At 53.1% G+C, this 21,581-nt stretch overlaps 1 protein-coding gene across 4 annotated transcripts in view; it reads right to left on the bottom strand.

Annotated features, from left to right (window-relative positions):
• Positions 1-4,751: 4,751 nt before the first annotated feature.
• Positions 4,752-21,581, bottom strand: part of Ppm1f (protein phosphatase, Mg2+/Mn2+ dependent 1F) — a 36,997-nt gene continuing 20,167 nt past the window's right edge. For all 4 annotated transcript variants that reach the window (XM_076548395.1, XM_006993032.4, XM_076548393.1 and 1 more), the window contains 6 exons: positions 20,786-20,934; positions 17,350-17,552; positions 16,299-16,487; positions 13,921-14,064; positions 9,416-9,509; positions 4,752-8,299 (listed from right to left, as the gene is read on the bottom strand). In XM_076548395.1, coding sequence (XP_076404510.1) covers positions 7,920-8,299; positions 9,416-9,509; positions 13,921-14,064; positions 16,299-16,487; positions 17,350-17,552; positions 20,786-20,934 — 1,159 coding nt within the window. In that variant the 3' untranslated portion in view covers positions 4,752-7,919. The remainder of the gene's footprint in view (positions 8,300-9,415; positions 9,510-13,920; positions 14,065-16,298; positions 16,488-17,349; positions 17,553-20,785; positions 20,935-21,581) is intronic.

Genomic DNA, 21,581 nt, shown 5'->3' with positions numbered 1-21,581 from the left:
TATTCTTTTCTCTTGAGAGCTAGTCTCTCACTGACCTAGAACTCACCAAGTATGCTAGGTTGTTGGGATGGATGATCTCGGTTGTCAAGGTGACTGGGTCTACTATCATCTAAGTGCTGGGCACTCCTCTGCTCTGCTCTGCTCTCCTCTCTTCTCCCTCCTTCCCCTCTCCCTCCCTCCCTCCCTCCCCCCTCTTTCCCTCCCCCTCCCTCCCTTCCTCCCCCCTCCCTCCCTCCTTGACTCCCTCTCTCCCCCCTCCCACCCTCCCTCCTTCCCTCCTCCCTCCCTCCCTTCCTTTTGTGAGAAAGAGTCCATGTAGCCCTGGCTGTCCTGGAACTTGCTGTGTAGACCAGGCCTTGAACTCACATAGATCTGCCTGCCTCTGCCTCCCGAGTGTTGAGGGATTTTCTTGGTTAGCTGATTTAAAATGGAAAGATTCACACTAAATGTGGGTGGCACCTTCTGGTGGCAGCTTAGACAACAGAGAAATGGAAGATGGAAATTTGCTTTTATGCCTGTTGGCCTTCTTTCTTACTGGCAAATCCATCTGTTCTGCTGCTGTAGCTGCTGCAATCCTCGCTGATGTTAGAACCAGCTTTTCTAGGCTTCTAATGTAGACTGAAGACAGCAGCTATCAGGCAACCCACCATCATGGATGAACAACTACCAGATTCTTGACCTTTATGGTGTGACACAGCCATTGTTGGACTACCCAGATTTTATGATATATGTCAGTCTAATAAAACTCCTTTTAGTGCATATTCATTCCATTGCTTCCGTTCTTCTAAAAATCTCTAATAGAGCCGGCTAGCTACAGAGCCCCAGGAATCCTCCCATCTGATTCCCTAGTTCTGGGACATACATCATCAAGTCTGGCTTTTTAAAATCATGGATTCTAAGGACTGAATTCAAGTCTTCTTGCTTGCAAGGCAAACACTTTACCAAAAGAGCTATCTCCCTAGCCTCTTGTTTTGATTTTTTGAAACTGAGTCTCCCAATATAAGCCCAGGCTGGCCTTGAGATTTCAGTTCTCTTCTCTGGCCTCCTACGTGCTGGGGTTATGGACCCATGGCGACCTGTGTGCCAAGATCCCATCTGAACTCCTCTTTTGACCTATCTTTGACTGGCTTAGAGCCCATCCAGGTCCCAGACAAGTTGATGAGGCTGAGATGGGTATGTAGAACTCTTGAGTGGAGAAATGTGTGGTCAAGTTAGATACCAGCTTGCTAGTCAGGATTCCTGTCTCTTTCCCTGGTTCTGCTACATTCCAGACCCAGCCTGGGGGTCCAGGCTTTCAGGTTCCCCTCCTCAGAAGGAAGCCCTCATTTGGTGAACTGTGACCCCTGCTCTCTGTGTTAAGATCTCGATTGTTCTCCTACTGGCCGAGTCGAACACATCCTCTGCCTTATCCTGGAATCTTGGTCACTTGGGTGAAGTACCTTCAGCTTGCACCCATCTGCCCATCACACCTCACTTGTCCTTCAGGCCTCCCCCACTCCCATCTGGTGGCTCCGAGAGAGGGTGTCGAGCTACATGCAATTGGGGGGCAGGGGGAGTGCAAACCACCATCTGGAGACTCAGATACAGAGCCGACTCATCAGGGAACAGTAAGGCAGCATATACTTAAGGAGGTTTTGCCAGGCGCTCTGGAGGAGTTGTGTGGGTGGGGGAGGGGGAAGGCAGATGGATGCGTGGGTAGCAGGGGGCAGGGCCTGATCAGGAACCCCCAGATTTGTATGTTGGCATTATCTTCTTCTGGGCTTGTTGCCTAGTGGGCAGCTGTGTCCCCTGGGGGCAGGGGGCTCTGGGGACAGGCCAGGCACCAGCCCACTAGTTAGAGAAAAGAGGTCTGCAGGGGAGAGAAGTGTTTTACCGGGGTGGAAGGGAGATGGGAAGAGAGGGCGGGAGTAGGCGTGTATGCATTATGTACAGTTGTGAAAACAAAACCAACAAAAAGAGAATGCCTGCCTCTTTGCCCGGCTTTGCACACCCCAGCTCCAGTATCTCCGTTCCCACTCTCCCAGGCCCAGTAGCAGCCGGTGAGGTTGCCTTCCCTAAAGCAGTCTGCGGCCTGGAAGGGCCGGTCTGAGCAACTGGGGAAGGACGGAGAGAAACGAGGCAGACGAGCTGGGGAACAGCAGAGGCCCAGAGGCACAGGCAGAGTGGATGGGGCCTGGGCTGAGGACAGTGCTGGGGAGGAAGAGGTGCAGCAGGCGTAGGCTGAGAAGTCCCCGGATGTCTAAGGCACACGGGCCTCTCCTAGGTTCTAGGGAGGGTTCAGGACATTTTAAAAAGCAGAGTGAAGTTTATTGGAAGACTGTTTGGCTTTCAATAGTTTATACAGTAACAGGGCTTCCTATGGTATTTTCATGCCTACTTCGTTTTGGATGACCCATCCTATCCGAACGGATATTCTGAGTCTGTGCTTCGTGCAGGCAGCTTTGATGGTCTCTGTGGCTCCCGAGGAAGCCCAGGAAGAGGCTGCCATTCCTGCTACTTTCCTATTTGAGGAAGGAAACTAACCAAATGGCAGAAACTAGTTAGAAACCCCTTCCTCAGGTTGAAGAATTGCCCCTGAAGACTTGGCCGGGTATCTTTCACTCTTGGTGGAGACTTGGTGGTTGGCTTTGTAGGCTGCCCTCATCCCAGCCTTGGGAGCTGTGTTACACACACCAGGCTAATGTCTGCTGCCTGGCTGGCCTGAGCCCTGCTACTGGTGGCTTCTCAGTCACCTTGACTTGATGTCCTGACCCCGAAGGGCACAGAGAAGGCTTTCAGGTGTCCTGAAGAGCGGTTTCCTGTGTTCTGGGGGCTCCAGTCTACTTGAGCCTGCAAGTGCTTACTGGAGGGGAGGCCTTGGGGAGCAAATCCCACTCTAGCCAGCTGCTGGCTGTCCCCACGGTGTCGAGGTCCCCAAGGTGAGCTGGAGGTCATCGTGGAGGGATGGAAGGCTGCAGGTCTACAGTCAGTGGGGAGTTGGGTGGGTCCTGGCACATCTCTCTTAAAGGCCATCTGTGCTAATGGTCCTGAGGTAGGTTCCCACCTGTCCAGGCAAGCCTTGAAGGACCAGTCTCTCTAGCCATTGGGTCCTGTAGTCCCAGGCCCTTCACTAGAACAGTGAGCCCACCACTTCCCAGGCTGTTGTCCTCCATACCCTTGACTTAAGCTACCTGGACTGCGGATCCAGCTGGCTGCTCAGGCCATTGTCTGGTCTGTAGAGAGATGCTGGGTCTTAGCACCCTTATGCTACCAGCTGATCTCTCACACGCTTCTTTCTTTGGTTTGGTTTGGTTTTTTGAGACAGGGTTTCTTTGTGTAGCCCTGACTGTTCTGGAACTCACTATGGACACCAGTCGGGCCTCAAACTCAGAGACAGTCCTGCCTCTGCCTCTGCCTATGCTGGGATTAAAGGTGTGTGCCTCCACGTCCAGCCTAAAGAAAGCTCTCTACAAGCCAGATACCTCAGTTGCTCTTGGCAAAAATGGTTTCTAGACACAGCAAACAAAACCTTTTTGACTTGATTCAGTTATAGAACTGTGTGTTAAGTCCTGACGCACAGCACTGTGCTGCAGCTTGTTTCCATAGCAACAGCAAGCTCTTTATGACTCCCTCAGTGAAAGGCTTGATATGAAATGCACCCCACAAGCTTGTGTGCTTGGACACTTGTCCTCAGCTGGTGGCACTGCTTAGGACCTTGCTGGGGGAAGTGGGTCCCTGGGGGTGGGCTTTGAAGGCTTACAGTTGCCCCTACTTCTGGTCTTTTCCTGCTTCCTCTGTGGATGAGATCTGCTCTTCCAGGCTGCTGGGCTGGCCTCCTCTCATGCTCCTGACATGCCTTCCCTGTTCAGACAGACTGTGCCCTTCTGGAACCTTCTTCCATCACTTGCTTTTTGTCATTTTTTTTTTAAATCACAGTAATGTGAAAGTAACTAGTTCATTTGGGTATTTGGAGATAATATACCCAAAATATGGTATTTTAACATTCATCTGTTCTACCGAAATAACATTTGACTGAAAATAAAAGCACGTTTGCTGTATTAAGTAAACAGAACTCGGGAAAATCTAAACAAGGAAAAAGTGTTCCACAACCCTGCCTTCAAAACCAGCGAGAGAGCTTAGTACATTCACCCAGGGCTGTGCCGCCCTCTCCCGAGAGCTCCTGCCCTTGCCCTGTTTGAAGGCCCTACGTGCAGGAAGAAGGGTGCCAGGCAGAGGGTGGGGGTCCCAGTGGCCAAGGGACGGAGCCATTTCAGGCTCCTGGCCGCGGTGAGGTACCGCTGATGCTGTTGGGGCTCCTGAGAGGCCTGACCCCCCCTTTCCTATCCCAACAGCTGGTGGGACGGACAGTCTCAGGATGGTAATAGGACCAGCTGGCTAGGTGCTCACTCAGGTCCTCAGCAGCTTCAGAACATACCCTGGACACCAGGAGGGTCCTGAGTCCAAAATGTCTCTCAGAGGCTCATCTCCCAATGCTTGGTCCCAAGCTGTTGGTACAATTTTGGGAAATTGTGGAAACCAGCAAGCAGAACTTGGCTTGAGGAAGCTGATCACTTGGTGTGGATCCCTGGTCACCTCTTCACACTTCCTGGGTTAGCTTTGAAGTAGATACCCATGAAGTCTGTCACAAGCACATGGGGTCTCTCTCGAATACCTTTAGCCGATGCCTTCCTTTTTAAGTTTTTCTGTCAGTGTTTGTCAGTGATAGAGAAATAACTACAGACAGACGCTCCGACAGGAGATGCAAGTGGTACTGAATATGCGTTTATTGACACCAGTACAGCGGGCCCCAGGAGACTGTCCTAAGCTCATCACGCTGGCACTTGTCCCTAAGATCAGAGAAACACGATATCCTAGAACAAGACTCGCTGTTGCGCATGGCTCCCAGGAAGGCCCCTGAAATAAACCCTTGGCAAGGCCCACATGGCATGTAACTGGCAAAGCTCAGTGTGTTTGGTAAAGCTGCAGAATTCAGTGAAAGCACAGGACTCCTGAAGATGATCCCTGGACACTACAGAGGCAGAATCAAGCCAGAAACACAGCTTGCTTTACACCAAGTTGGCCTGGCTTCCCTACGGTATGGCGAGGGCCGTCCTCCTGGCCCTGAGAATACAGCTGAGGTAGCCAGGACACCCATGCTGAAACCTACCATCGGGGAGGGGGGAGGGGGCGCTGCATGCAGGACCCAAGAGGGTAGGGGCGACAGATCTCGGAGAGCGCCAGGGGCTTCCGGAGACTCCCCAGCTCTGCTGCAGATGCCTTGCTTCCACACCCCTTCACGCCTGCCTGTGCCCTCCCACCTCCCCCTCCTACCTCCGACGCCTACGGCTCTGCTGGGAGGCAGCCAGACTGCTTTAGCTTTTGTATCCATGCAAGACACTGGCATCTGTAACTCAGCGCTTTCCCAGCCCACTTAATTTTAAGAATAGACACTAATAATACTTAACCCCTCTCTACTCCTGGTGGGGGACGGGCTCCTCTGCTCCGGCAGCTGCTCACTTCGAGCAGCCCCTAAAATTCCAGGTCGGAAGGACTGGTAATGCTGCACACCCTCTCCGTGCCTTAAACGGGTAACTGGGGCCAGAGAGGTACAGTGACTTGTTCAGCTCATGCAATGAGACGGTGGTAAAGCTGGGACTTAAGATTACTCTGGTCAGGGGAGCCTCTTGTAGGCTAGGTATGGCGGCTCCAGTCAAGACACAAGAGTCCTTCTCTGTGGCCATGAGCTAGCACAAGGCCAGCCCGCAACGGCAGGAGAGTGTGCCCGCTCTTGGTCACTAGGTGAGGATGGGGCAGCGCCTAGCGTTGGTTCTGGACTACTGCCCAGCAGGGGCTTGACTATCAACACTGCAGAGGACTGAGGGGAAGGAGAGGCACTCAGAGAAGCCTGGAAATTCTTCTCTTTACAGAGGCCTTGAATTCTGGCACAACCTTGTATGTGAGTATGAATCAGAACATACTATCTGGGGCATCTATGTGGGCCTAAATTCCACTCTTGCCAGCAATGAACAGAATAAGATTAGCAAAAAAGGGAGAAAACCAAAGTCAATATCTCCCTCTATCAAAGCCATTGTTACAGGCAGGCTGGACCAACAACCACACTCCTGTGCTGAGAGGGCACCAGGCCTTCAAGTTGAGCAACACCCAGTCACGTACAGTGGGCAATTATCTGAGTGTTTAGGATGCTTCCTACCAGGAGACTTTGACCAAGGAATCAGCATGGCCTCAACTCCTCCGTTCCTGCTGTGGGAATGGGTGAAGGCCAAGTTCAGGTGGCGTGCCCAGCCAAAGCTGGCTCTGCTCTCCCGACACCGCCGGGCAGTGTGCTTGCCTCAGGATCAAGAGCACGTGTGCCCTGTTTCTTTTGAGAGAGGTGTGCTGAGCAAAGCTCTGCGAAGCTTGCCGAGGCTTTGCTCTCTACCCCTGGACTATCATCCTCTCTATGGGGACCTCACAGGCAAGCTTCCTCCCAAGGCTGCCCTCCCTGAGCCTCTGCACCTGCTGGTGTCTGCACGCTGCAGCCTTGGCTCACACTGGGGCCTCCCTGGGGGCCTCCTGAGTCCTTCTGCTCTGGGTGTCCCTCCCTCGGCCTGGCTTCCTTGCCTGATTGACACATCACAGCTCTCCAAGCAGCCAGGCACCATTGCTGCGCCTCCCACCCACTGCTCCAGGGATGTGGCACTCTTTCATGTTGCTCAGGCAGAGGACAGAGTCCAGCAGGCAAGGACACCAGCCACAGGAGACAGGTGGTGACCGTGGCAGCAGACTGCTAGTGCCCAAGGAGGTGTACTTCCGGGCCGGCCAAAGTTCCTTAACCATGCACTGTCCTCAATGACTCAATGTGATGACAAATATACTAAGATTCGGAAACTTCTAGTCCAAGGGCAGTAAGATCTTCCTAGGTGGGATCTAGCTGGACCTCAAGGGTAGGCAAGGAGGCCACTGTCACCCAAGATGCCCACAGTCACAGCCTCTGCTGATCACTTCAAGGAAGTTCTGAGGTTCCCAGAAGCACAAAAGGACCTCCCCACAGCAAGTGCTGCCTCCCTGAAAACCTGAACACACCCGTCAGGATCCACGCTGGGCCCAGCAGCCCTCATCTACGCCAAAGCTGATTAAGGCACTTAAGTGGCTTGTTAACACAACCTGAAAAGTTTGTTTCCATCCTGATTCAGGAAAACAAAAAAAACAAAACAAAAAACCCCAGTAATACTGCAAATGTCTTCATGAATACATAAAAAAGTAAAATACTTAAGTTTTCAGGAATAAAATAAATGCTAAGCTTAGCTTAAATTACATGACCTTGTGGGTCAGCTTGGCACTGATAAAACCTGAATACTGATTCTGGATTAGACCTTTCCTTGCAATAACTCTAAGTACACACACACACACACACACACACACACGTCTGACTTCACCTCCCTAGGATGCTCAAGGGAAAGAGGTCTACAAGACCCTGGTGGCCTAGAACTCAGCTAAGAGTGGCAGTGGGTCGTCCCCTGGTGCTCCTCCCAGCTGGGGTACAGTGAGAAGCCACAAGCCCAGGCCAGGTACCTGGCTGCAGACCTCACCCCAGGATGGGCCTGAAAGGCCTGTGCGAAGGTCTGAGCCCTGACCTGTGTTTCTGGTTAGGATGCCAGCAGGTGCCTGTGGTTTCTGTCCTCAGCCCCGTGCTGCTGGGCCCACCTCAGCCATCCTCTCTCGGGTGAGGTCATTCCCTACGCTTCCTTCTGAGGTCCACTCGCTGCCTCCTGCAGTTCTGCGGTCTGCGGACAGACTGTGGCAGGCCTCGTGAAGGCTGGGGTGCTGAGGGGATGCTGTGAGGGCCTGCACCCCTGCCCACTATACCTGCTGGATCTAAGGTCTTTGAAGGGGGGATCACAAGGGCAGGAGGAGTTGGGTGGGGCTGGGGCCTGGACCACTCAGCTTCTTGGTGAGTTATTGGTCTCAAGTTCCGAGATGCCAGTGGGCAAGCCCTGGCTTCCTACATCTGCTTGGGCACCCCCTGTTCCCTGGGCTCCACCCTCCAGCAGCTCTCGGGGGTCCCTAAGGAAGACTACCATGACTGTAATGTTGTCATGGGAGCCCCGGTCACGGGCCACGGCCACTAGCTCCTCAGCAACATGCACCCCGATGCCCTTCTGCCGGATTAGGTGGCTGTGGACAAGACCCGGGACTTCCTGGTGGGGGACAACATCGAAGAAGCCATCACAGGCAAGCAACAGGTAGTCGTCTGAGCCCGTTAGCTCTCGGGATGCTGCATCTGCCTCACCAGACACATAGGGCTTCTGGAAGACATCCCCTGGGAAAGAAGAGACAGACAGCCTTGTTTCCTACTGCCCACAGGCCCGGGACCAACCTCCTATCACCATCCCCACACGATGGAGGTGCAGAGCCCAGCTGGCTCTTGAGGGGTCACCTGCCTGGTGCTTCCCACCCTCTTGGGGGCACAGTCATCACCCCCCAGCTCTACAGGAGCAGTTCTTGCTCCAGGAATGGCTGCCATCTCCAGTGTGTCCAGAGATAAAGAGCTACAGCAGCATAAAGACAGGCCGTGGGGAAGGAGCCGACGAAGACTCTTCAGGAAGGTGAGAAGACAGATGCCAATCTCCCAAGGCCTAGGTGGAGATGGAGTTGTTGGAAGGGGCAGGTGTAGTCTCTGAGCTGGGTCCCAGCAGTGGTGGTACACAGAGGAAAATGGACCTTGAACATTGTTTTTGAGGAAGAAAAGAACCATTGGTGTGCATGGGCTGAAAGAAGAACCTCATCTATGGATTATTTAACCCTGGCTAGGGGTTTCCTACTATATTTTAGGGGGGCCTAGAGAGGGTCCCTGACTTTGTTTCTACTTTGTTATAATTGGAGACAAGATCTCTAGCCCAGGCTGGCTTCAAATACCCCATGCAGCCCAGGATAACCTTGAAGTTCTGATTCTCCTCCATCCCCCTCCTGAGCTGGGATGGACCACGGCTAAGGAACTGTGCCCGGGACTCCGTGTGTGCTGGGCAGGCACTCTGCCGACCGACCGAGCCACACCCTTCCTTCTTCATGATTTCTGGACTTTAGTGTGTGACAGGACTCACAGTCAACACAAGCTGCACCCTGAACCCAAGCCTCTCCCGGGTACAGCGACCCGGTCCATCCTTCTCAGTGCCAAGGAAGCAGCCGAGAACTGCCGCTTACAATCAGCTGGGGTCCTGGAGGCAGCTGCTGACGCTCCCCAGACTGTGCCGAGCTGGGGTCCACTGGGTTGGGTGGATCCCATTCTGAACACAGTGTTTTTAGTTTATCCTGGTTTATTTGGGGGCAGCTCCACTGTAGTCTGGGAGGTCTACATGCTGTGAGTGCTCGAGGGACACGGTCCTGCCCTAGGTCACTGTGGCTCCCCACCCTGCACTGCCCCAGTGCACCCCCTTACCAATGGCTCTGGACACTGCCAGGGTCCCGTTGACTCTCCAGCAGTCCATGAGAGAAACAAAGCCACCCAGTGCTTCAATACGTTCTTTCTCATCCTGCAAGAGACAGTCGGAAGGTGGGGACTTGAGTGAGGGGAGGGCTCAAATGTCACCATATAAACAGAACTTAAGTCAGTCCTAGGACACGCTTGAAGCCAAAGTACTTGAACCAAGCCAGACACCATTAAACAGGACACACTGTAACTAGCCTCGCTGTCTTTTAGCTGTGGGAATGGCTGGATAATCAAGGAATGGGGCCGCATAGAAGGGTCAGCCACGCAAGCCATGGTGTGTCTCTAAGCAGTGTTAGCTCAGACTCGGAGGACAGATCCTCAGCTTTTTTTTTTTTTTTCTTTTTTTTGTAAACACATATTTATTTAAAAAATACTACAGAGAGATTTGGATTCAAAAACAGAGTCATATACAGAAACAAAATGTACTGACTGAGAAAAAAGGGGGATGTCACTGGTGTGCCAGAGGGGCACAGTGCAGATCCTCAGCTTTAATCTGGGGCTTCCAGGTCTACCTTGAAAACTGCTGGGTGAGGTGTGTGCTGTGTACAGAGGGCTACAGGACAGGGCACACCGGAGCCAGGCGCGAGAGGCAGCCCGTGGTCATCCTCCCCACTCACCCCTAGGCATTGTCTGTTTGTGAGAAGGTCATGGCGTTCCAACCCTAACTGCAGGGGATGGGCAGAGGCTTGGTCTAGCCACTATGATCTCAAAACTCTCTTTGGTTCTGCCATCCCCTCTGGGGAGAAGCCTTCCAGATGCAGTTTGTCTCCTGGAGGCTGGTGTATATACCTTATGCCCTCTGGGGCAAGGCATCTCCTAGATGAGGGAGGTCATTCATATCCTTATTTTATTTGTTTGATAAACCTGACACATCTCCCTTGGGGCAGAGCCTCCCAGAGGCTTCTAAGTTGCAGAACCCTCCTTTCTGAAGCTCTAGGTCCTGAGATATTTGGCTGTGGGAACAGGGCTTAACTGGGCACCCGGGCCAACGATCCCCACCATGACCGGCAATCTGGAAATCCCTAGCGAAGGCCTCAGTGCCGACAGGGCCATCCAGTCTGCGACAATGGCGACAGCACCAGGATTTAATGTGCTGAGCTGGCTGGCCTTGGAGAGATCGGTCCTGGCCTGGTCCTTCTTCCCTTTCCTGGATGCCTCCTCAGTCTGTACTGATCACAGCCTTGCCCTCTGCTCATGCCTGTTCCAGGTGTAAGCCACCCACCCTTGTCTGTTTCCTCTGACACCCTCCCCTTGGTTCCTCCTGCTTTATCCTCCCCACCTCCTGAAATAGCCTCTCCGCAGCTGAAGCTAGCTGGCACAGCAGTTGCTATGAACAGCCACAGTACCCCTTTCCCTGGCATCAGCAAGGTTTCAGTGCCACTCAGAGCACCTCGGCATCCCGGTGGACTCTCAAGGCCCTTTCCATATCTCCCCAAAGCCTGGACTCCTCCCTCCTGAGGCCACTGATGTGTAATTGCAGATGCCATCGACAACTCGCAGCCCCACTCTTGAGACCAGGCCTCAGCTTGCCCTCTAGTGGCCTGGCCATGATGAGGGTTGGTAGAGTTGTTTTTCCACTCCAGTTCCAGTAGCTGCAGGTCAGTGGTGCATCATCTGTTCTCTCTCATCACCGACTGCTGCAGTCTCATCTGCTTCATGACTCAGCCCATGCCTCATGTGCTTTCTCCCCAGCACTTGACCTGGGTCTTACACCCTCACTGCTATGCCCTGCTTCTCCACCAAACAGAGTGCCTGGGCAGAGGGCACGAGGTCCCATTTCATCATCTTGCTGCCTCAGTGAAGCATCCTACGAAGCAGACACTAAATGCCAGCTGGCCTAACTGAGCCCAGGAGTGGGGTGGGCTCTGTTTGGACAACTGCAGGGTAAGATACCATCACGAGTCCCCACACAACCCAGAGTCACTTGTGCTGGTTGCTGGGCCCTCTCTGAAGCTCTCCAGGCTGCCAGGTCCACGTGTTCCTGTTGTGGCTCTGGCTCCAGCAGGGGTCTTTGTACAGATGTCTAACTGATTTTCTGGCAGTTGGCAGGCAGTGACAGGGATCACAGGCGAGAGTTGGCAGGATGGGGAAGGAGCTCGGATCTGACCTTGGCCCCGGCAGGCTAAGGTCAGCAGACACCTGGCCCATAGGCATGCTTCTGTGCAGACACGAATTCCATCTTCACCCATGCCATCAAGGGACTCTGACAGACAAACCCCGAGGCCCGGAAGGGTCAAGCTAGGACTCAGGGTTGGGTGGAAAGGGTTATTGGATACAGCTTGCAGGTGTTGGAATAAAATATCCAGCTCCTGGGCCAAGCTTGGCAGGCATCCAGAACTGGTTATATTTTACCTGCCCAAGGAAGGAGGGCCTGTCAGGGAGCAGATATCAATCCCCGGTAGTTGTGGTGGAAAGAGAGTGGCAGAGGCTATCACCTTAGCTGTGTGCTCTGGATAAGTGACTAAGCCTTTCTGAACCTTGGTTCTCTCTTCTACACACTAGCATGAGCACATGTGCCTCCCAAACCAGGAGCCACGTCTCTGCCTGCTACCTGTCCTCCCACAACAAAAGAGGGGTGCGTAGGGAACATGTCCAGGTCCCCAGGCAGGAGCTGACCTCCCCAACATGGATGCAATGCCCACAGTCAGTGCAAAAAACAGGCCAAGGACAGACACAGTGGATGCAGAAAAGAATGCAATGATCTTGAACTTTTGAAAAGATATTCAAGAGCTGGACAGATGGCTTAGTGGTTAAAAGCACTGGCTGCTCTTGTAGAGAACCCAAGTTCAGTTCCCAGCACCCACATGGTGGCTCATATCAGCCTGTAACTGCAGTTCTAGGGCATCTGACACCCTCCCTGGCCTTTGTAGATACTGGGCACAAATGTAGATCACATACTTGTGGGCAAACACTCTTGCACATAAATAAAAATAATGAAATTTTAACAACAACAAAATATGCTCAGATTTGCTCTAGAAGGCTGGGTGGGGTAGCTCACACGTGTAGTCTTAGCACCTGAGAGGCAGAGGTGGAAGGACTGTCTCGAATTTGAGGTTAGGCTGGGCTATATAGCGGGTTCTAGGCCAGGCAGAGCTACATAGGGAGAACTTACCTAAAAAACAAACAAACAAAACCCCACCCTCAAAACTAAAACAAACTCACTCTGAAAGAAAAAACGAGGTATTCTTGCCTTCCAGCTGGTGTTGAACAATTTCCTTCCAAATGAATCAGACCCTCTAGAGGGAGAGAAGCTCACTGGGTTTTTAAGGTCTGGGGAGCCCAGAATGCTGTGCAGGAAGCTGCAGGGATGATGCCTTCATGAGCCTGGTGCAGGTTTTCCATGATGCAGCTTCAAGTTACTTGTAAGTAATCCTAATAAACACCTGGTTCACCCACTAGACTTGGGGGAAGTGACTCTGGTTTGCCACCAAAACTTTATCTGGAGTGAACAGGCATCTGTTTATTTCTCTCCATGAAATGCCACGAAGCAGATGGGCTGACTCCGTGGACTGGTGAGACTGTGGACAATGGACTCTGAGCAGCAGTGCTCGGCTCGGGCTGGTCCAGGCTGAGGACAGAAGCTGGGCAAATTTCCAAGACTAGCATGTCTGCCGTGACTTAGCATCCTTGCTCCTAGAAACCTGCTGTGCAGACACCTGAGCTTGGGCCATGTGATGTGCACAGTTACCACTGCTGCCACCTTTCAGAACGGGAAGAAGAGAATCCTGGTGAATGTCTGTGACTTGGGGCCGGGACTGTGAATGGAAGGCCACGCTCTGTGTCTGTAAGAAAGGCTGGGAGCTTTGCGTGCTGACGAGGGGAGGTCCCAGCTGCACAATGAAGCGACAGAGGCAGAGAGGAGCAGAGGGAAGCAGGGCTGGGCAGGTGGTGTAGAGGCGTTCCTCGAGTCTGCATTCGCTTTCCGACTCTAGGAGACAGTCCAGACATGTCTGTGAGATCAGAACCTGAGCACCTGGAACTCATATGTCCAAGGTGAGGACCTCAAGACTCAAGAGGCTGAGTGACTTGAGAATTCTGTTATTCCAGGGCAGACTCCGGGTCTACCATTGAAGCTCGGGGCCAAGGTCTTCCAGACTCTGGGCAGCGTGGCCTCCCTGCTCACTCTCAGCCAGCGGCCATCTGCTCTTTGCCTGCCACTGTGGCGGGTTCTCTGCTGGCCCAGTGCTGGGTTTGCCTGTTAGGGCACAAGGTCCTGTTCTTGCTTGAAACTCTGGGCTCCCAGGAAGGGCTCACATGGGACCCCTGCCCTTCTGCAGGAGCACTGGGAGTCTTCTGGACCCGTTTGTACTTTCTGGTTTACCCCAACAATACCGTGCTGGGGCCTCCTGGCATTCCACTTCCCCCGTGGGGTCCCCGGACATGGGTCCCCTGCTGGGGCTCAGCACAGCAGGAGTCTGAGAATGTCTTAGGCTTGGATGAAGGGCACCCCTTACCTGTCGCTCGGGTTTGTGTGGCTCCATCAGCTTCACCACCTGGCCCTGCTGTACCAGAATGACCTGCGAGTCTCCGAGCCAGGCAACGTGCAGGGTCGCTCCTGTGATGAGTGCACACACACCTGTGGTGCCGCTCTGCAGTCGCTGCAGGGAGAGGAGGAGAGCCATGGAGAGAGAGGACGCGGAGGAGGGCGGTCCTCCACAAAGGAACCCCACGGGCCCGCCCCGTACTCAGGCTCATTTTCATGCTGTATGGAGAGAACGTGTGCCACAGCACCCCCTTCAGACCCAACGTGGAACTGGCAGGAAGCAGACCACTGATACTGAAAACGGGCATGGAAGGGTGGGGTGGGCAGGGCCAGAGAGCAGGACGATTTAGGCATGACCAGTACTGAGGCAGGGCTTCATGAGTGTACGTGTAAGTCACAGCTTCTTCAGCTGCATACTGTAAACAAATACAGCATATGCTCGAATTACACCTCAGCAAATCTGTATGAACGAACAGAAGGGCTGAGGTGCAGACCAGTGGGAGACCCTTAAGTCTGACCCTGACCGAGAAGGAGGTAAGGGAAGGGAACTGAGCACCTGCCTAGGAAACTTCTTCCTCTGTTCTGAGGGGTAACCCTAATCCCGGTGGCCTGCTGGGTGTGACGGAGGCCACTAGGCTGCCCTTGGAGTTTTAGGTGTTCCCCAGCTTTCTGTTGAGAAATGGAATTCAGTTCTGCTGTATTCCACTAAGGTCTTCGGGCCGGTGTATGATGACTGAGAATCTCTCTCCAGTGTTCTGTTATTCCAGGGTGGCCTCTACCAGTGAAGCTCGGGGCCGAGGTCTTCCAGACTCTGGGCAGCATGGCCTCCTTGCTCACTGTCAGCCAGCGGCCATCTGCTCTTTACCTGCCACTGTTGTGGGGTTCTGGGCTGGCCTGAGCACAGGCCCTGAAGGCCCATTTCTAGGATTGGTTTCTTAAGCATCTAAAGTATCGGTGTCTCAACGTCTAAAATGGCCACAACATTAGACCCTGTCTTCACTGCTGCTGAGAGGGCCCAGTGAGGTCGGTTTTAGCCACAGAGGAGAGGCCCATGGTCTTTTTTCATAAACAAGGGCCTCATGCCTGCACATAGTTGTCACTCCAAGAAGAGAAGTTCCCAGCGGCTCCCAGCAGCCCGTCGAGACCTGGCTGAACAAGGGGCATGGGACACTTTGTTAATCATGCTCTCTATTTTCTTTTTGGTTGTTTTGTTTTTTTTTGATGAACTGACATCTGGGACCTTGTTGGTCCTGGTGAGACCAGCACTCCCAGAGCTGCTGAACTTTAGTGACACAAACCCAAGCTGTTAGTGTTACCTTTCACAGGCTCACCAGCCAGTCTGGAGCCCATGCCCGCAAAGCTGCCTGGTTCACCTACAGGGCCTACGTTCTCCTGGCACTGGCTGGCTGGGGGCTGTACCAAAGCTCAGACTAGCATGGGTAATTCAGAGTACCTAAAACTGAGTTTGCTGGGACTCGGATTCCTGGGAAGCCAGGCTTGCCTCTCTGCCCTGTGACTTCTGCTCACGGAGCTGTAAATGATCTGCCATTCTACCGTCCTCAGTGGAAGGAACCAGCCTGGGTCTTAAGTCAGGTAGCCTTTGCCGGGTTGGCAGACCATGTCTATGTTGTAGAGATCCAGCATGGTGGCCCAGGAGTGCTGTGGTTCGCAGGTCTCAAGTCTCCATGTGCTATAACTTAATTTCCATTATGAGGCACTAAGAGGGTCAGAGCATCAGCTATAGTGCTGGGGAAGATGACTTTGCTGGGGTGAGCACTGGGAGGTGACTGCGGCTAGATGAGGAATGGATAGGGTACAGGGTAGAGCTATCTCCTCATAGTTAGGCCCTGGTGGCTTTGGGAGACGAGGGAGACCAGAGATACATATATATCCATACACGTGCACATGCACATTTGTACACACACACACACACACACACACACACACACACACACACACACACACACACACACTCTTTCCCCCCATTTCTTGCTCTGAGCCACCATGACACACTACTAGCAAGGCCATTATCAAGAAGGCCATGTACCTTGCACGTACCAAACTGAATCAAAATCAACCGTCTTTATAAAGTGCTCCAACCTTAATTAGTTTGTTATGGTGATAAAAAACAAGACTAGTACAACAGGAAGCTTAGTGCTGCCTCCATTCAAATGAAAACTGAGCCCCAGACCTCACAAAATGAATGACTTCCAGCTGTGCTTAGTGAGACCCTTCCTTCCTGAACCACCAGTCACTTTCACTTTCCTTCCTTTATGGAGACCAGAACTCTCTGATGCTAAGAGCTAGCGTTCTGCAAACAGCACTTTAGACTCAGCGGCCCGTTCTCACCTCTCGCTTGGCTTTCCGGAGAAACATCTCATCAGTGCGCCGGAAGGCTTCTTTGAGGGCCGCTGCCGGGTCTGTGAGCAGCTCTGGCCGGTGGGAGGCATTGGCGTGCACGTGGACAGAGGCATACCTTGCAGCGTCCACTCCTCCATGACCGTCAAACACAGCGAAGTAGGCGCGGTCCACAGAGTCCTGGTGGGACACAGTGGGAGTCGGGCCCTAGCCGGCTGCTCTCACGGGGAGGGCGTTCTCCAGGCAGTAGCTAGGGCAGCGCTATGGTTGCAAAGTTCGTCTACACTTCATTATTATGTTGGAAACCTAATCCCCACGGTGTGTAAGGAGATCTTTGGGAGGTAATTGGGATCAATCCACCGAGGGATGAATGGGCTATCAAGGAGGTTTTCTCCTTGGGAAACTTGTTCTATCTTGCTATGTGACAGCCTTCACTGCTTTGGTCTCTTCAGATGCAGCCCATGACATAAAGCCTCTCAGTCTCCAGAGCAGTAAGAAATACATTTTTTATAAATGACCTAGCCTCAGGCAACAAAACACACCCAAGACAAGTAGGGTCTGGAAGAGCTGGCATGGCCTTTACCATCCGACAAGTCAAACTGCTCAAGTACTACAAACAGGGAGGCTTAGGAAAGGTCAGCCCTCAGAGCCTCAGGCTCAACAGCTCTTCCAGGCTATTGCAGACATAACCCAAGGTAGGACGCATCAGGAGGCATTCACTGTTAGAGACACAGCAATTCAAGTCTGAACCTAGCACCTGGCCTCTTTATATAAAAACACAGCCAACTGTTGCTTTGTTTAGTCTTTGGCTGTGGAAAGGAATGTGCCCGGAAGCTTGGTGCCGTGAATTAGCGTCTCAGGCTCCGCAGGGTGGTGCTCTGAGAGGTGCCTAGCACTCAGCCCCAGGACAGCAACTTCTCGGTCTTTCCCCAGGCTCAGCTTTGGCCGCAGCCCTCCCAGCACTCAGGGCTCCTGACCTTCTCATCAGCCCCCCCCTCATGCTCTACTGCCCGTTTCTGGGCTCTGCTGGGGCAACACTCACAGACAAGCCGAAGAGGTGGTTGAAAGTAGGAAGGGACACATGTCGATCCTCCATCTTGCGCCGTGTGTTCCGGATGGCATGGATTGAGACCAGCCACTGCCGCTGAGGGGCCTGGGCAGTCAACGGCACCCGCTTCTGCCACTGGCTACATACTTCCCAAAGGCAGTTAAAGAAGCTCCGTGCCAGGCCTTTGGCATCAAGCACTGATGGGCATGAGGGAGAAATTGTTAACCAAAAAGCAAAACCATGCAGTCGGGGCTCAGCTCCTTCCCGTACTCCTTTCCTGCCATGTCCTCTGGGTTTAAACAGCCCCACTCGAGCCCTCAAGGGCCCCGCCTCACCAACCAGGGCAAGCTCAGCACACTAACCTATAAACTAGGCAAGAAAGTCTGTCGCTGCTGACAAAAAAATGTCTGGGGGCTGCCCGCTAATTAGGAATACTTTATGTCCAATGACAGAGGCATAAGTGAATTCTGCCTGCACCGATTAAAAATTGAGCTATGGTTAAAAAGATTTCTGCCGGGCAGTGGTAGTGCACACACCTTTAATCCCAGCACTCGGGAGGCAGAGGCAAGCGGATCTCTGTGAGTTTGAGGCCAGCCTGGTCTACAGAGTGAGTTCCAGGACAGGCACCAAAACTACACAGAGAAACCCTGTCTCTAAAAAAACCAAAAAAAAAAAAAAAAAAAAAAAGAAAAAGAAAAAAAGAAAAAGGAAAAAAGAAAAAAAAAGAAAAAGAAAAAGAAAGAAAAAAGATTCCCACACCACACCTAAACACACAACTATCCCCTCAGCCAGCAACTGTACTCTTGGGCATGAATCCCAGAAAAATGAGGGCTGTTCCCACGAGAACAGTGCATGAATCACACTAGCTTCATCTGTGATAGCCCAAACCTGTCATCTGTCCAGATTCCCTCCAACTACAAATGACTCGGCAGCTAGACCCTGAGTGAGGGTTCCCTGAGCAGAACTCAGGGAAGCGTTGATAGGTGGCCCAGACAGGTCAGTCCCCGGAGAACCACACCAAATGGAAGATGCCATTCCCCAGATGTCAGGCTTTTTTGAAATGACATCACTGAGATGGAGAAAACCAGTCACTGCCAGGAGTTAGGGACTGGGTATATAGCAGGAGAGGTGAATTAGGGCGGCCTGTAGAAGATCGTTGTGATACGGAAACTGTCGTGTGTCTGACCATGTTCAGATCCTGTGTGTGACAAACTATTACCAGGAGGAAACTGGGTCATGTGCAGTTGGGATAGTTCTGCATTGTTTCCCATAATTATCTGCATGTGTACCTATGATTATTTCAAAACAAAGTTCATTTAAAGGATGGGGCAGAACAGAACAGCCAGTGGGGCTCAAGCCACTCTCGAGTGCTGGACCTGGTAATGTGCTGTGCAGAGCTGAACTCAGATTTAAAAAGAAAAAAGCCCCACAAAGCCTAGCTTCTAGGAGAGACCACCAAGGATGAAGTTCAAAGGAGACTCCGGGGCTAGGCTTCCAGGCCTCACTTCATCTCAAATGCATAAAGCCCTCTCGCCTGTCTGGGTGCGTGCAGCAGGCAGGTATACGTGAGTCAGAGCCATCGTCCAAGAGGGCAGCTCAAGGTCAGGGAACTGAGAACCACAGAGTTCAAACATCAAAGCCACACCAGAGGGACAAGAATTGGCAGAAGTGTGGCTAGGAAGAAAAAGGAAGGCGTGGAAGGAAGCCAGAGGGAGCCACAGAAGAAAAGCCACGAGCAAGGAGAAGAATAAACCCACCCAGAATCCTCTATCAAGGCGGGGGCAGGAAATCTTCAGTCTGCTGTGCATCCAGGGCAGTGGGCCACTCAAGCAGCCCAGACAGCTGTGGAGCGGCTCAGGAGCTGGAGAGCTGACTGTATTAGGCCCAACCTAGGGACCACAGCTCTAATGTGACCCAGGCTGCCTCCTTTTTAGTCTTAGGTTACACTGCTATTTCCAGCAATAGGTTTAGACTTGAATTTTGCTCAAGCAAAGAAAGGGCAATTAAAACCGAGGAGACAAGCCCCGCAGGAATGCCCAGCCTCAGGCTCTTGAAGCCCTATCCTGACTTCTGGCCAAGGCTACAGCCCTGACTTCAGGAACTGCCTGGGAGGTCTGGCTTCACAACAATCACAGGGAAGCTGCTGGCAGGTGGGCAGAGATGCTGAGGTCACATCTGCCTGTGGACAGCCTCACAGAACGTGCTGATACAGCTGGGCAGGAGCAACTTAGAAACTACAGACTTGCCACAGGCCCTCGACTTCACAAGCCTAGGCCTGCATGGCAGCTCTGGGGCAGACAGGGAGGGCAGGGCAGACTCCCCCCGTCTCCACATGCCCTGGTGAAGCCTGGCTCGTCAGCTGTAATTCTACTCCCTACCAGCAGGTGATGCTGTTTCCCGTCTAGAGAGGTAAGGTGGGGGTGCTTCCTTTGTGGGCCCCGGTGGCAGCTGCCACCAGGCTGGAAGCCCGATGGCTTTATAGAGAACAATGGCCGTTGTCACTGTGGATAGTTGTCTCCCAGGCGAGGGGCAAGGCCATGCTGGGATGAAGGCTGGCAGGGAGTTGTGGAGGGGCCAGGAAAAGGGTGGGGAGGGTGGCTGGTAGGCATAATTCCGAGAGGCTGTACCTTTTCTCCTGTTGTGTTCTGTGTCCTTCCTTCTACACATGCCCTGATGCCGAGCTTAAAGCACACAGAATTGGCAGCGAAGGAGAACCTGCCTTCTGCCTTCTGCCGCCTGGAACACACCGCCCCAGCCTGTGTGGCCCACTCCTGCAGCGGCCACGTCCTTCCTGCCAAGTCCGACCTCACAACAACCAACGCCTTGCTAAAAGACTGGGAAAGACAGCCCTGCAGATGAGGGCCCTGAAGCCTCTGGGCACACACTCCCAGCTCCTGGGTCCCTCTGGTTGTGGTGGACCACTGTAGGGCCCAGCCCACGGGCGGCGGCTGCTCCGACAGCGGCCACGTTAGCCTCGACTTTGCCACCCCATGGAGATGGGGCCACCGAGTGCTGACATCCAATGGTCCCAACTAAGGTAAGTCAGGGCACGGGACCTAGAAAATAGCTGCTCCCCTCCATGGGCAGACAGGCCACACTGCTGAGGGCCTCATGCCAGCTGAGGGGAGCAAGCACAGGTGAGGCTGGCTGTGTGCTGTGAGCCAACACCTTGGGTTCACGTGTAAGGCAGGACAAGCTCATTCATTCCCAAGGGCTCTGAAGCATAAAGAGAGAAGATGCAGGCAGTGCCTGGTCAGGACCGGGTGTCTCCCTGGCTGGCTCTGACCTGGGTGCTGGCCCGTCCAGGTTTCCTCCCGCCATGCCATGTTTCCTTTGTACTCTGACCCTGCTGTCAAGGGCACTGACCTTCAGTGTCAACCTGAGTCTATCACTTGCTAAACAGTCTCAGAGACATATGAGAGGAACTCACAGGTCACAAGGGCTTTCTCTTCCTCCTCTTCCTCTTCCTCCTCCTCTTCCTCTTGTTCAGGCAACTTCTTGAATTCGGAAAGGTCTGTTTGTAGCAGCTGGGAAATGGCCTTGTGGGTCACAGCTGCAGCAAAGGGTGGGGGCGCATTCCTGGGGAGAAGACACGAGAGGAAGGCTGGAGCAGCTCCCAGCTGAAGGGCAGGCCTGCATCCGCCACCTCCAGACGGACTTATGCCGCCACCCTTCCTGAGGTCACTACAGGTGACCTCTGCCTCCAAGGGCCTGGAACGTATGTCCACATAACACCAGGGGCACACCATCTGATAGGATCTGCTGGAAGGTATCCTTGAGGCATGTGAACCTCAGTGCCCAGGAATCTGCCCTGGTTCTCAAGCTGGAGACCCTGGGACCAGGGCATGTTACGAGCTAAATTGTATCCCCCAATTCATATGCTGAAGGCTGAACATGTTTTGCCTCAGATGGGATCGTTCTTCCAAGGAGGTTCACTGAGGATAGCACGAGTGAAGATGAGATTATGGTAGAGTGGGATGGGTCCCTGCTTCGGTATGACTGGCTTCTTTTGTGGAGAGGGCGGGGTAAGTACAGATACAGACACACCCATGAGGAGAAAGCCACGTAGCTATAGGACAGGGGTCTGGGGATTCTGGACCTACACACCAAGGAATGCCCATGATTATCTGCAGACCACCAGAAGGGCTCAGCCAGGCTGACACTCTCACCTCCATTTGGCCTCCATCCTGTGAGTCAACTGTGAGACTATGGTGTCTGGTCTGTGT

The sequence above is a fragment of the Peromyscus maniculatus genome, chromosome 12 (genome assembly GCF_049852395.1).
Source record: "Peromyscus maniculatus bairdii isolate BWxNUB_F1_BW_parent chromosome 12, HU_Pman_BW_mat_3.1, whole genome shotgun sequence".
Taxonomy (NCBI): domain Eukaryota; kingdom Metazoa; phylum Chordata; class Mammalia; order Rodentia; family Cricetidae; genus Peromyscus; species Peromyscus maniculatus.
Note: the sequence above shows the minus strand (reverse complement) of the source record. Positions and strands in the feature narration are given on the sequence as shown.